Source organism: Bufo bufo, chromosome 6 (genome assembly GCF_905171765.1).
Source record: "Bufo bufo chromosome 6, aBufBuf1.1, whole genome shotgun sequence".
NCBI lineage: Eukaryota > Metazoa > Chordata > Amphibia > Anura > Bufonidae > Bufo > Bufo bufo.
In genome coordinates, this window is record NC_053394.1 from 371611234 (window position 1) to 371624181 (window position 12948).

A 12948-nucleotide genomic window follows, 5' to 3' on the forward strand; every position below is an offset into this window, starting at 1 on the left:
GGCACGCAATTACAGTCAGTTTTGACTGCGATTGCGTTGTTCAGTTTTCATCGCGCGGGTGCAATGCGTTCTGCACGAGCGTGATAAAAAACTGACGGTGGTACCCAGACCGGGTGAGGTGTTCTGTAGATGTTATTATTTTCCCTTATAACACGGTGAATACAGAATGCTTCCTAAAATGTCCATTGAGGGGTTAAAAAATAAATAAAATTAACTCACCTCAATTTTTTTTTTTACCCCTCAATCGACATTTTAGGAAGCATTCTGTATTCAGAATGCTATTATTTCCCCCATGTTATAAGGGAAAATAATACAGTGATTAGACTTTAATGGGTTTGCTTATCCCTATCATCTCCTAGCAACCATGCGTGAAAAGCGCACCGCATCCGCCCTTAATAGGCCTCATGCACACGAACGTTGTTTGTTTCCATGTCCGTTCTGGGTTTTTTTGCGGATAGGATGCAGACCAATTCATTTCAATGGGTCCGCAAAAAATGCTGTGCTGTCCGCATCAGTATGTCCATTCCGTAGCCCCGCAAAAAAAAATAACATGTTCTATTCTTGTACATTTTAGGTATTGTTACAATGGATCCGCAAAAAAAAAAAACGGATGGCATACGGATGTCATCCTTTTTTTTGCGGACAGTCATGTGTATGTAGCCTTAACCTGCAGATTCCCCATTGAAAGCCATTGGAAAGTACTTTATGTGTTTTTTTTTTGCGTGGAATCGGCACCTATATCCTCGCTCAGAACCGTACGTGTGAACCTAGCCTAAGGGTACTTTCACACTAGCATTGCTGGATTCCGGCAGGCAGTTCCGTCTGGTACTTATCTTTTTCACATTTTTAAAGGTCTGCCCATGTGCAGACCGCAAAACCGGATCCGTTTTTCCGGAACACTTAGGGTCGGATCCGGCATTAATGCATTTCATAGTAAAATAATGCCGGATCCGGCATGTGTTCCGGAATTTTGGACGAAGAAAATACTGCAGCATGCTGCGGTATTTTCTTCGACCAAAAACCGTACAGTGAACTGAAGACATCCTGAACGGATTGCTCGCTATTCAGAATGCATTAGGGCTTGTTCACACGACCGTGCTGTGGACCACAAATTGCGGCCCACAATGCACAGGCACCGTCCGTGGGGCAGCCGCATGGGGATCACGGACCCATTCACTTGAATGGGTCCATGATCCGTCCGTTCCGCAAAAAGATAGAGCAAGTTCTGAAACTGAACCCCAAAAAGCACTCCGTGGTGTTCCGTTCCGCATCTCCGGATTTGCTGACCCATTGAAGTGAATGGGACCGCATCCGTGATGCGGAATGCACACGGAACGGTGCCTGTGTATTGCGGATCCGCAAATGTGCTCTGCAATACGGCAACGGGCAGCACACGTTCGTGTGAATGAGCCCTTAGGATAAAGCTGATCAGTTTTTTTCCCGGTATTGAGCCGCTAGTGTGATTATTGTTCATGCGACAGATGTGTTTCAGATTCCCATTCATTTCAAAGTCAGAATCAGCATGGATTCTGCTCCAGGATACAGCAGGTTTTGCCTCGCATAGAAATGAATGGGAGGCTTTTAGAGGCATTTTTTGTCGTGCAGAACACATGAAAAAACAGCGCCAAAGACGTCGTGTGAACGGGTTTGTAGGCAACTTTTTCCCGTGGAGGCACTGGTCTATGGTCTTTATTTTTTGCGTCACGTGATCCACAGATTCCTGGCCTTGGCGTTCTAGCGACTGCGAGGCATGGAACGCAGAACCCTTGCTGACTTCAGGAGCCGGAAGTGTCGTCATTAGTGGCGGGCTTGTAAGGGGCGGAGCTATATAAGCGCGGCTCAGCGGCGGTCGTTGTATTGTTAGAGCGGAAACCGCACCCGGGCACGTGATTCCACACACCCGTGCACCCGCCACCGAGACCACCATGGGGGACAAGATGGACATGTCCCTGGACGATATTATCAAGATGAACCGGAGCCAGAGGCCGGCTGGCAGAGGCCGGGGAGGTCGAGGGGCCCGAGGTGGCGCACCCCGTGGTGGAGCAATAGGCCGCATTGGAGGGGGTGGCGGCCGGGGAGGCGGAGGAGGCCCGGTCCGGACGAGGGCGATGCTAAGCCGAGGTGGCCGGAACCGACCCGCACCGTACAGCAGGGTAGGAGCGGCGGGCACGGTGGGGGGGCTGCGGCCTAGCAGTGGTGCCGGAGGAGGGGGTGCCCAGCCTGGGGCCTAGGGCGCCCTACATACTCGCGGCCCCGGTGGGGGAGGGGCTGGTGCCGATGGCTTGGGGCTGATGTGCTGTGGCCCCCAGGAGCCCACTCACCCATGTTTTGTGTCTTTATAGCCCAAGCAGCTCCCGGACAAGTGGCAGCACGATATGTTTGACAGCGGGTACGGTGCAGGGGCCGGAGTGGAGACCGGAGGCAAGCTGCTGGTGTCCAACCTGGATTTTGGGGTTTCGGATGCGGACATTCAGGTACGTGCTGGTCCTGGGGTGCGGGTGATTACCGCAGCCATTCAAGTAAATGGGGGGCGACGAGTGACTCTCAGGCTGTTGTCACCTCAGAATTGCAAAAATCAAACTTTTTTTTTGTTGTCCTGGGGTTGGGGCAATTTGGGAGATGGTGGAAGTGGTGGATCATGTGATATATTTATAGGGCCAGTTGTTACGGACGCGGCGATAACTTTTTTTTTTTTTTTTTTCCTATATTGATTTCTCCTGTAACTTGCAAAAATCCCCAAACTTTTTTGTTGTCTTAGGGTTGAGGTAATTTGAGATGTGAAGCCCCCAATTCAGTTCAGAGTTTGCTCTGCCGTCATTGGTCCCGGGACATGTTGTATGTCTGATGGGCATTGGCCTGTCTGAGTCTGTATTTGCCCGCTTGAGTGGATCGGAGGGTAGACGTTCACCTATATGCGACTGTAGGGTGGAGCGATGAACGTGCGCACCCCTGCTCTACTCCAGTGTGGAAACTTGCTCTGACCACTGGGGATAAGTTACTATCGTGGGTCAAACTTTTTTTTAAGGGGAACGCCTGTTGCCAGCCTCAGCCTAGCGGACCAGCGGGTGGCATCTAAGCCTCAGCGCCGCTATACCATAATGTGTATATAGGTGCTGCTTATCCTATGTGTCTGCAGAGGGGGGTCGATGATGGGTACATGATGGAGCCACATGGGGTGTTACCCTGGTGTACAGGCGTTCACATTCCCTTGGTGAGTAAGACCTCTGGGGGCTGCAGTCCTTTTACTGTTTCCCACATGGTGGTCCTACAGCTGGCCCCTTGGTAGTGCCAAGGATCGAAGACGACTCCTCGTAGGGGTCTGTTGGGCCCCACCAGTCCCAGGAATGCGTCCTGTTCCCCCTCCTATTGCAGTGTGCGCTCAGCTGCTTCATTCTCTGTGGCAGTGCCAGAAATATGAATGCTGCCCCACCAGTCCTATAGAGAATGAATGTCAAGGGAAAGGCTTGTGCTCGCCCATTAGGGCTGGGTACCGAGCAGTCAGACACACACTTAAGTTCAGCGCCCAAAACTCAGGTTATTGAAGATCCCATTTTGATTTTGGCTACCACAGGCCATAATGTGTTCCGTTGATGTAGCCGTATGAGGGCCTTTTCTGTTGCAGGGCAAGTTATAGTTATAAAAATCAGTTGATGATGGGTCATGTGACAGCTGTAGCCAATAGCCGGTGTTCTGGCAGATTTCTATCCCTTGGCAGAACGCTATACCGGCGCACAGGAATCAGCTGGAGGAGAGTGTGTGCGGTGCTGCGCACATCCACTGGATTTGCAAAAAAAACGCTGCAGCGACTCTGCTATGCGCACTCTGCGCACTCTGCTATGTGGTGACCTCGATATCCCGCACTCTGCTATGTGGTGACCTCGATATCCCGCACTCTGCTATGTGGTGACCTCGATATCCCGCACTCTGCTATGTGGTGACCTCGATATCCCGCGCTCAGCTCTGCTGTGTGGTGACCTCGATATCCCGCGCTCAGCTCTGCTGTGTGGTGACCTCGATATCCCGCGCTCAGCTCTGCTGTGTGGTGACCTCGATATCCCGCCCTCAGCTCTGCTGTGTGGTGACCTCGATATCCCGCCCTCAGCTCTGCTGTGTGGTGACCTCGATATCCCGCCCTCAGCTCTGCTGTGTGGTGACCTCGATATCCCGCCCTCAGCTCTGCTGTGTGGTGACCTCGATATCCCGCGCTCAGCTCTGCTGTGTGGTGACCTCGATATCCCGCGCTCAGCTCTGCTGTGTGGTGACCTCGATATCCCGCGCTCAGCTCTGCTGTGTGGTGACCTCGATATCCCGCGCTCAGCTCTGCTGTGTGGTGACCTCGATATCCCGCCCTCAGCTCTGCTGTGTGGTGACCTCGATATCCCGCCCTCAGCTCTGCTGTGTGGTGACCTCGATATCCCGCCCTCAGCTCTGCTGTGTGGTGACCTCGATATCCCGCCCTCAGCTCTGCTGTGTGGTGACCTCGATATCCCGCCCTCAGCTCTGCTGTGTGGTGACCTCGATATCCCGCCCTCAGCTCTGCTGTGTGGTGACCTCGATATCCCGCCCTCAGCTCTGCTGTGTGGTGACCTCGATATCCCGCCCTCAGCTCTGCTGTGTGGTGACCTCGATATCCCGCCCTCAGCTCTGCTGTGTGGTGACCTCGATATCCCGCCCTCAGCTCTGCTGTGTGGTGACCTCGATATCCCGCCCTCAGCTCTGCTGTGTGGTGACCTCGATATCCCGCCCTCAGCTCTGTGGTAAGGATGAACTGCTCCTGATTTGTGCGCACTCAGGGGTAGGGAGATCCTGATGGAACACTTTGGGCTCTTTCACACCTGCGTTCTTGTCTTCCGGCATAGAGTTCCGTCGTCGGGGCTCTATGCCGGAAGAATCCTGATCAGGATTATCCTAATGCATTCTGAATGGAGAGAAATCCGTTCAGGATGCATCAGGATGTCTTCAGTTCCGGAACGGAACGTTTTTTGGCCGGAGAAAATACCGCAGCATGCTGCGCTTTTTGCTCCGGCCAAAAATCCGGAACACTTGCCGCAAGGCCGGATCCGGAATTAATGCCCATTGAAAGGCATTGATCCGGATCCGGCCTTAAGCTAAACGTCGTTTCGGCGCATTGCCGGAGCCGACATTTAGCTTTTTCAGAGTGGTTACCATGGCTGCCGGGACGCTAAAGTCCTGGCAGCCATGGTAAAGTGTAGTGGGGAGCGGTATACTTACAGTCCGTGCGGCTCCCGGGGCGCTCCAGAGTGACGTCAGGGCGCCCCAAGCGCATGGATCATGTGATCACATGGATCACGTCATCCATGCGCATGGGGCGCTCTGACGTAATTCTGGAGCGCCCGGGGAGCCGCACGGACTGTAAGTATACCGCTCCCCGCTCCTACTATGGCAACCAGGACTTTAATAGCGTCCTGGGTGCCATAGTAACACTGAACGCATTTGGAAGACGGTTCCGTCTTCAAATGCTTTCAGTACACTTGCGTTTTTACGGATCCGGCGTGTAATTCCGGCAAGTGGAGTACACGCCGGATCCGGACAACGCAAGTGTGAAAGAGGCCTTTGCGCTGGAAAATCTACCTGCCAATAAGTGTGACCTACTCCTTTTTGTGTCAAGTGGAAACAAGGGGTTTAACTTTTTTAACTTATTTTTACTTATTTAACCCCTTAAGGACCAGGCCATTTTTTCACCTTAAGGACCAGACTGAGTTGTTATATTTTTTTGCAAATCTGACCAGTGTCACTTTATGTGGTAACTTTAAAACGCTTTTACTCATCCAGGCCATTCTGAGACTGTTTTCTCGTCATGTGTTGTACTTCATGACAGCGGTAAATTTGAATCAAAATATTTCATTTTTATTTATTAAAAAAATGCTGAAAAATTTCACATTTCTATTTCTCTACTTTTTTATAATATAGTAATACCTCCAAAAATAGTTATTACTTTACATTCCCCATATGTCTACTTCATGTTTGGATCATTTTGGGAATGATATTTTATTTTTTGGGACGTTAGAAGTTTAGAAGCAAATCTTGAAATGTTTCAGAGTTTCCAAAACCCACTTTAAAGAGCTTTTACCCTCATCATTTCTGTTATGTAGCTGACTGACATTAGCGATGCGCTAATGTCAGCACTACATGTGTTTTTTACATTTGTCCCTGCAGCTGTTCTGCTAGAATACACACTTACAATATGCTAATGAGCCTCACTCGGCCACTCCATCCTCAATGTGCCTGCACCGATGGTGTCACATCTACACCCGGCGCACTGAGGAAGGAGCGACCGAGCGAGCGTCGTCCTATCAGTGCGCCTGCGCCGACTGAAGACCGGTACGGCGAAGGCGCGAGATTTAAAATGCAGACAGGGCCAGCAAGAGGACGAGCGCGTTCGCTGGCCCTGTCAATCAACATGAGGAGGGGGTGTCATTATGAAAGGAGGATGCAGCTGCTACCAGCAAGTAGCCGCCCTACTTGCTGGCAGAGTTAATTTGCATATTATAAAAGAGCATTATATATTGATATATCGCAGTATAAGGAATTTAAGTAGCCAAGAGCAATTCAGTCACTGTACAGTTTTTGGACTAAGAAAATACTGAAGCATGCTGCTGTGTTTTCTGTCCAAAATTCCGGAACACATGCCGGGTCCGGCATTATTTTACATTGAAATGCATTAATGCCGGATCTGGCCCTAAGTGTTCCCAGAAAAATGGATGTGCAGACCTTTAAAAATGTGAAAAGGATAAATACCAGATCTGTTTTTCCGGATGACAACCAGAGACGGGTCCGGTATTGCAATGCATTTGAGACGGATCCAGATCTGTCTACAAATGGTATCAGTTTGGTTCCAGTGACAGGCCTGCCGGTTTCCAGCAGCGCAAGTGTGAAAGTACCCTTAAGGTCTTCATATTCAGAGAGCCATAGTTTTATTTTTTTGGGCAATTGTCTTATTAGGTAGGCTATCAGTTTTTTGGCGTGATGAGATTATGGTTTGATTGGTACGATTTTGGAGTGGACTTTTTGATCACTTGGTATTATACTTTTTGTGACTTAAGGTTTGAACTTTTTTTTTTTTTTACGGTGTTCACCTTGGGTCATGTTTTCTTTTTTTTTTTTTTTTTTTTTTTTTTTTTATTATATAGAGCAGGTTGTTACAGACCCGGCAATAACTAATGTCTACTTTTTTTATATATATATTAATACTAAAAGCATTTTTGAAACACAAAATCATGTTTTAGTGTCTCCATAGTCTGAGAGCCATAGTTTTATTTTTTTTGGGCAATTGTCCTATGTAGGGGCTCATATTTTGAGGGGTGAGGTGACTGTTAGCTTGGTACTATTTTGGGGTGCGTATGCCTTTTTGATTGCTTGGTGTTGCACTTTTAGTGATATAAGGGCTCTTTCACACTTGCGTTGTCCGGATCCGTCGTGCACTCAATTTGCCGGAATTACACACCGGATCCGGAAAAACGCAAGTGAACTGAAAGCATTTGATGACGAATCCGTCTTCAAAATGCGTTCAGTGTTACTATGGCAGCCAGGACGCTATTAAAGTCCTGGTTGCCATAGTAGTAGTGGGGAGCGGGGGAGCGGTATACTTACAGTCCGTGCGGCTCCCCGGGCGCTCCAGAATGACGTCAGAGCGCCCCATGCGCATGGATCACGTGATCCATGTGATCACGTCACCCATGCGCGTGGGGCCCCCTGACGTCACTCTGGAGCGCACGGACGGTAAGTATACTGCTCCCCACTACACTTTACCATGGCTGCCAGGACTTTAGCGTCCCGGCAGCCATGGCAACCATTCAGAAAAAGCTAAACGTCGGATCCGGCAATGCGCTGAAACGACGTTTAGCTTAAGGCCGGATCTGGATTAATGCCTTTCAATGGGCATTAATTCCGGATCCGGCCTTTCGGCAAGTGTTCAGGATTTTTGCATGCTGCGGTATTTTCTCCAGCCAAAAAACGTTCCGGTCCGGAACTGAAGACATCCTGATGCATCCTGAACGGATTTCTCTCCATTCAGAAAGCATTAGGATAATCCTGATCAGGATTCTTCCGGCATAGAGCCCCGACGAGGGAACTCTATGCCGGAAGAAAAGAACGCAAGTGTGAAAAAGCCCTAAGGTGACAAATGGCCTCTTGGATGACACATGGATGATCAGCCTTAAAAATAATTTCCAGAACATCTCCCTATTAGTCTTCTGTGAAAAATGGACGCAACATGGATTCCATCTGTGTTGTCTGCCATTTTCAGAGCCATAGACTCAATGGACGCGTTTGGTCTGCATGGCGGACCAAAGTAGTGCAGGTCTCCGCAGAAATGTGTATGAAGCCTCGGGTTAAATGGAGACTGTGGGTATGTGTGCAGTACGTTGTGCACGGACGCAAAATGCGGTCGCCTAAAGGTGTTTAAGAAGGGCTTGTAGTGGATAGCAAGCAGTGGTTTTTGGAAGGGCTTTAGATTTGGATTCATACCGGTCATTCATAGGGGGGCATATGCCCCCCTTTTGATTGGTGGGGGTTTGACCACTGGGTATGTGATAAGTTTCCACGGGACCCCAGCAATTTAAGTGTTATCTGAAGGGCTTTTGAAAAATGAACTTGCGTTTGATTGGTAGCTGTGATGAACCCCCTACCCTCTAGTGATCCTCCACCATATCCCTGCTTCTAGTCCCTCTTTGGTTGCCCTTTGTCCGGTTGGTAATTTGCTGTGTTTGCTGTTGCAGGAGCTGTTTGCAGAGTTTGGCACCCTGAAGAAGGCAGCCGTTCACTACGACCGATCCGGCAGAAGTTTAGGTACTGCCGATGTGCACTTTGAAAGGAAAGCGGATGCACTAAAGGCAATGAAACAGTACAACGGCGTACCGTTAGATGGTAAGATGCAGCCTTCGTCCAACCCCACAAGCGGCTGCCTCATCTGGGGTGATGAGCCGGTGACCGATCTCTTATGTCCTATAGGTCGTCCCATGAACATTCAGTTGGTCACATCACAGATAGAAGCACAGAGAAGACCTATACAGAGGTGAGTAGGATGCCCCCTGAGTGGTGGGTGCTGCTTGTAGGAGCCTCTTGATGCTAGGTGTGCTTTCTCTTACAGTCAAAGTAGAGGTGGAATGACAAGACCACGAGGGGGCCCCACCGGGTTTGGTGTGGGTGGTGGGATCAGAAGAGGAGGAGGAGGCGGCGGCAGGGGAGGAAGCCGGGGCCGCGGACGAGGAGCAGGCAGAAACACAAAGCAACAGTTATCGGCAGAAGAGCTGGATGCACAGCTGGACGCCTACAATGCCAGGGTGAGTAATGGGGGGACACGGTCTGTTCTGGGGTCAATGTATAATAGGATTATAATATGAACGCCATCCATGCTGCATGATAGGAGTGATCTATATAAAGCACCATGACATGGAAAGGGTGAAAAGTCAAGTTCAGGTTATCCTTCTGTTGATTCAGAGAAAGGAAATGTTAAAATGCTTAGAGGAACTTTCATTGGTTTATGTATCACAAACTGGTATGCTCTACCAGATTCAAAAACCCATGGATAGTCCTCTTTAGAGTCCATTCACACCCCCATAGAACTGCCTATTCTAGTCTGCAATTGCGGACAAGAATAGGGCATGTTCTATATTTTTCTGGAGCCGTGGACCAGAAGATTGGGGGGTGCTCTCCAGAAATGCGGTCAGCACACTGTGCCATCTGCATCCATTCCTGCCCCATAGAGAATGAATGGGTCCGCACCCGTTCCATGTGAATGGACCCTTTACGCTGAGTTAACAATTCAGTTATTTCCATCAGTTATGGCAGTGTTTCTCAATTATTTTCTGTCTCCGTCCCCCCCCCCTAGGAAGAAGAAAACATTTCGCGCCCCCCACGCGACTGTAAATAGTATCAGTCTATAAAATTGTTATAAGTACACCTCTGCATAACACTGTATCCTTATTAACGTATAAGAGAATAAAAAAAGAGAGAAATGTGGATTTGACACACACTTATGGGGGGGGGATCTGTGGATGACGGACACTTATGGGGGGGGGATCTGTGGATGACGGACACTTATGGGGGGGGATCTGTGGCTGGCACTGTTATATATGTGCCATCCACAGACCCCCCACCCCATAACAGTGCCATCCACAGTGCCCCCCCCCAGCCCATAACAGTGCCATCCACAGACCCCCACCCCTTAACTGTGCCATCCACAGATTCCGTGTGCCCGCCGCTGCCGTTTAAAGTTAAGCATGCCCCCCTCACTCCTAATAGTACCGTATATCCGAATTTCTTCTGTATAATGGCGGCCGGCGCGTCCCTCAGTGACGTCACTAGTCTGCGCCGCCTGCTTCATTCATAAAGCAAGCGGCGCAGGCACGTGACATCACTGAGGGACGCGCTGGCCTGCCTGCCGGCATTATACAAAAGAAATTCGCACACCCCAATGGCCGGCCCTGAACAAGCCCCCCTTTACGGAGCCTGGCACCCCCCCTTGGGGGTGCGCCCCTTTGAGAAGCACTGAGTTATGGTGAGCCAAAACCAGTAGTGAAGCCTCTAGAGATCAGGTGTAATGGAAAGGTCTGCACATGTTCTGTGTTTTTGACCCACACCTGATTTTTGGTTCACAACTGATGGAAATATCTGACTAAATAACTGAAGTGTGAACTCTGCCTTAAAGGGGTTGTCTGGGTTCAGAGCTGAACCTGAACATACCTCCATTTTCACCCTGGCAGCCCCCCTGACATGAGCATCGTAGCAGTTCATGCTCTGATGCTCTCCTTTGCCCTGTGCTAAATCGCGGGCAAAGGCATTTTTTTGGAGATCCGGTGACGTACCGGGATCCAACACCAGGCCAAGCAGCTGTACCAGAGTACTTCTGGCACCAGAACTACAGAGCGCCATTATTCTGCAGTGGACAGGGCTGGCTAGTTCTGGAAACGCTTCATCTGATATTGATGGGCTAGCCAGGAGCTCTGTATTAGCTGTGAGACAGGCGATCCAGGAATTTATTCTGAAATGGAGTTAAAGGGGTTGTCTCGGAGCATCTCATGCTCTGATGCACTCCCTTGCCCTGCCAGTGTGTTCGGTGACGTCACTGGCTCTGATGGGTGGGAGTTAGCGCTGCCCTATCAGTATTAGTTTCCTGGGCTGCCCCTTTTTAAAGGGCTATTCCTGTTACAAGTTCTCCCCTATCGATAGGATAAGGGATGACTATTACATTGTGGAGGTCCACCGATCATGAGAACAGGGACCATGTCCCCCTTGGAGCAGTAGGTCGGGCATGTGCACTACTGCGCATGTATCTTCAAGCAGAGTGCAGCTCCCATATAGATGAATAGAGCAGCCGTGCACATGCCCAACCTGACGCTCCGTTCACCTCTGAGGGGTACCAGGTCACTGTTCTTGTGATTTCGAGCAGTAGGACCCCCACATATCTAATGGTTATCCTCTATATTTAAGGGGCATCCCGGTTGTTACAAAACAGGTTATAGGTATGATCCATGCCTTTTCTGGCACTCCATTATTTTGCGGCTCCATTGAAATTAATGTATTATGTGGACGTGTGCATGAGGCCTAAATTCCTGCAGACCCACCTCACAGGTGCCTGCCTGGTATGCTGCCTCATTTATCACCACCCCCCAGTGTTGGGCAGAGTTTTTCGTGTTCCTGGGGTAACTGGTTGCTGCAGCCTGCCCCTCCCCCGGGGTGGCTGCAGCTGTTGCATGTAACGTGTGGGCAGCTGCTCATTCCTGTCTCCTCTTCTCCACAGATGGACACCAGCTAATCCCTGCCCTCGTGTTCCTGCACTTCTGGCTTGGAAGTTGTTTCTACACACCTCTGTTTTTTGCTTTTATTTCTGATAGGTTTTAAACTCATGTAAAGTTGCAGATTATTTTTTTTTATTATGCAGACTTTTTTTTTTTTTTTTTTGTATGGAAATATTTCTTGGGACAAATTTTATTGGTTGTCATGAGCCAGGTGATCTTCAACTTCTAATAAAATACAAGTGTTTGGTAGATTTTTGCTCCTGTTCTTGGTAGGAGGCTGCCCGCGGCTGCACGTTCAGGGAAGGAATCCTGTTTCTCTAAACCAATGTGACTTTGCATCTGCCAAGGGGCACACGAGTATTGTAACTATTAAATCCTGTTGGGTCTGCATCACTGGGTTTGTCTTTCATTTGGTTGGGGATGGCTTCTGTTCACTGTGGGTTTTCTTCTGGCTCAGTCACATGTCGGGCACTGCAGTGGTGCTGCCGAGTGGACTTGGTAAGGAATCTGGCAAACCCAGTCTGTCAGCGTATTGTATGTAATGCAGCACGCCTCGGCAAGTACCAGCTAATCATGGAGGGCTTCTGAAGCAATGTACCCGGTGTTAAAGGGATTCTACTATTTTGGTGAAAGACTAAGTCTACAGTGGCTCTCCCTCTTTATCAAACGTGGCAATGGTGCACTGTTTAGTGACTCGCCCCGTCACAACCAATATACAGGCACTCGCCATCTGGATGTTAAGCGCCTGTTTTTCTTCTTTCACCAAAATGTCACCTTCTGCGCTGCTTACATAATGCCATAGCACAAATAAACATGATTTAAATGGTACTTTTTTTTTTTTTCCTATGTTCATAAATGGCAAAAAACATGGTTTTAATAATTAAAAGAGGACTCTTGTGCCCAGGGGCAGCATTCAGCCAGTAAGTGCCCAGGGCACTGCCCACTACAGGTGTAACACCTCACCTGCCCTGTAATCCCAGCTTCATCCTGTTGAGTGGCCGAGATGCTGTTCTTGTGCAGTTCACCCCCAGGCATGTGCACTCTTCTGCCCACTGTAGGCACCAGCTAACCGGATGACGCGGGGATTAGTGGTGTCGTTTAGTGGCTGAACGCCACCCCTGGGCAATTGGGAGCCTTCATTTGCGTATCATTAACCATATTTTTGCTGTTTATGAACATTGGGAGAAAA

The 12948-nt window shown here is 49.5% G+C and overlaps 1 protein-coding gene across 1 annotated transcript; it reads left to right on the top strand.

Annotated features, from left to right (window-relative positions):
* Positions 1-1794: 1794 nt before the first annotated feature.
* Positions 1795-12149, top strand: ALYREF (Aly/REF export factor). The gene is made up of 6 exons (XM_040437277.1): positions 1795-2153; positions 2343-2474; positions 8739-8886; positions 8971-9034; positions 9110-9302; positions 11762-12149. The coding sequence occupies exons 1-6, from the start codon at positions 1926-1928 to the stop codon at positions 11774-11776; spliced, it is 780 nt and encodes a 259-aa protein (XP_040293211.1). The 5' UTR covers positions 1795-1925; the 3' UTR covers positions 11777-12149.
* Positions 12150-12948: the final 799 nt, after the last annotated feature.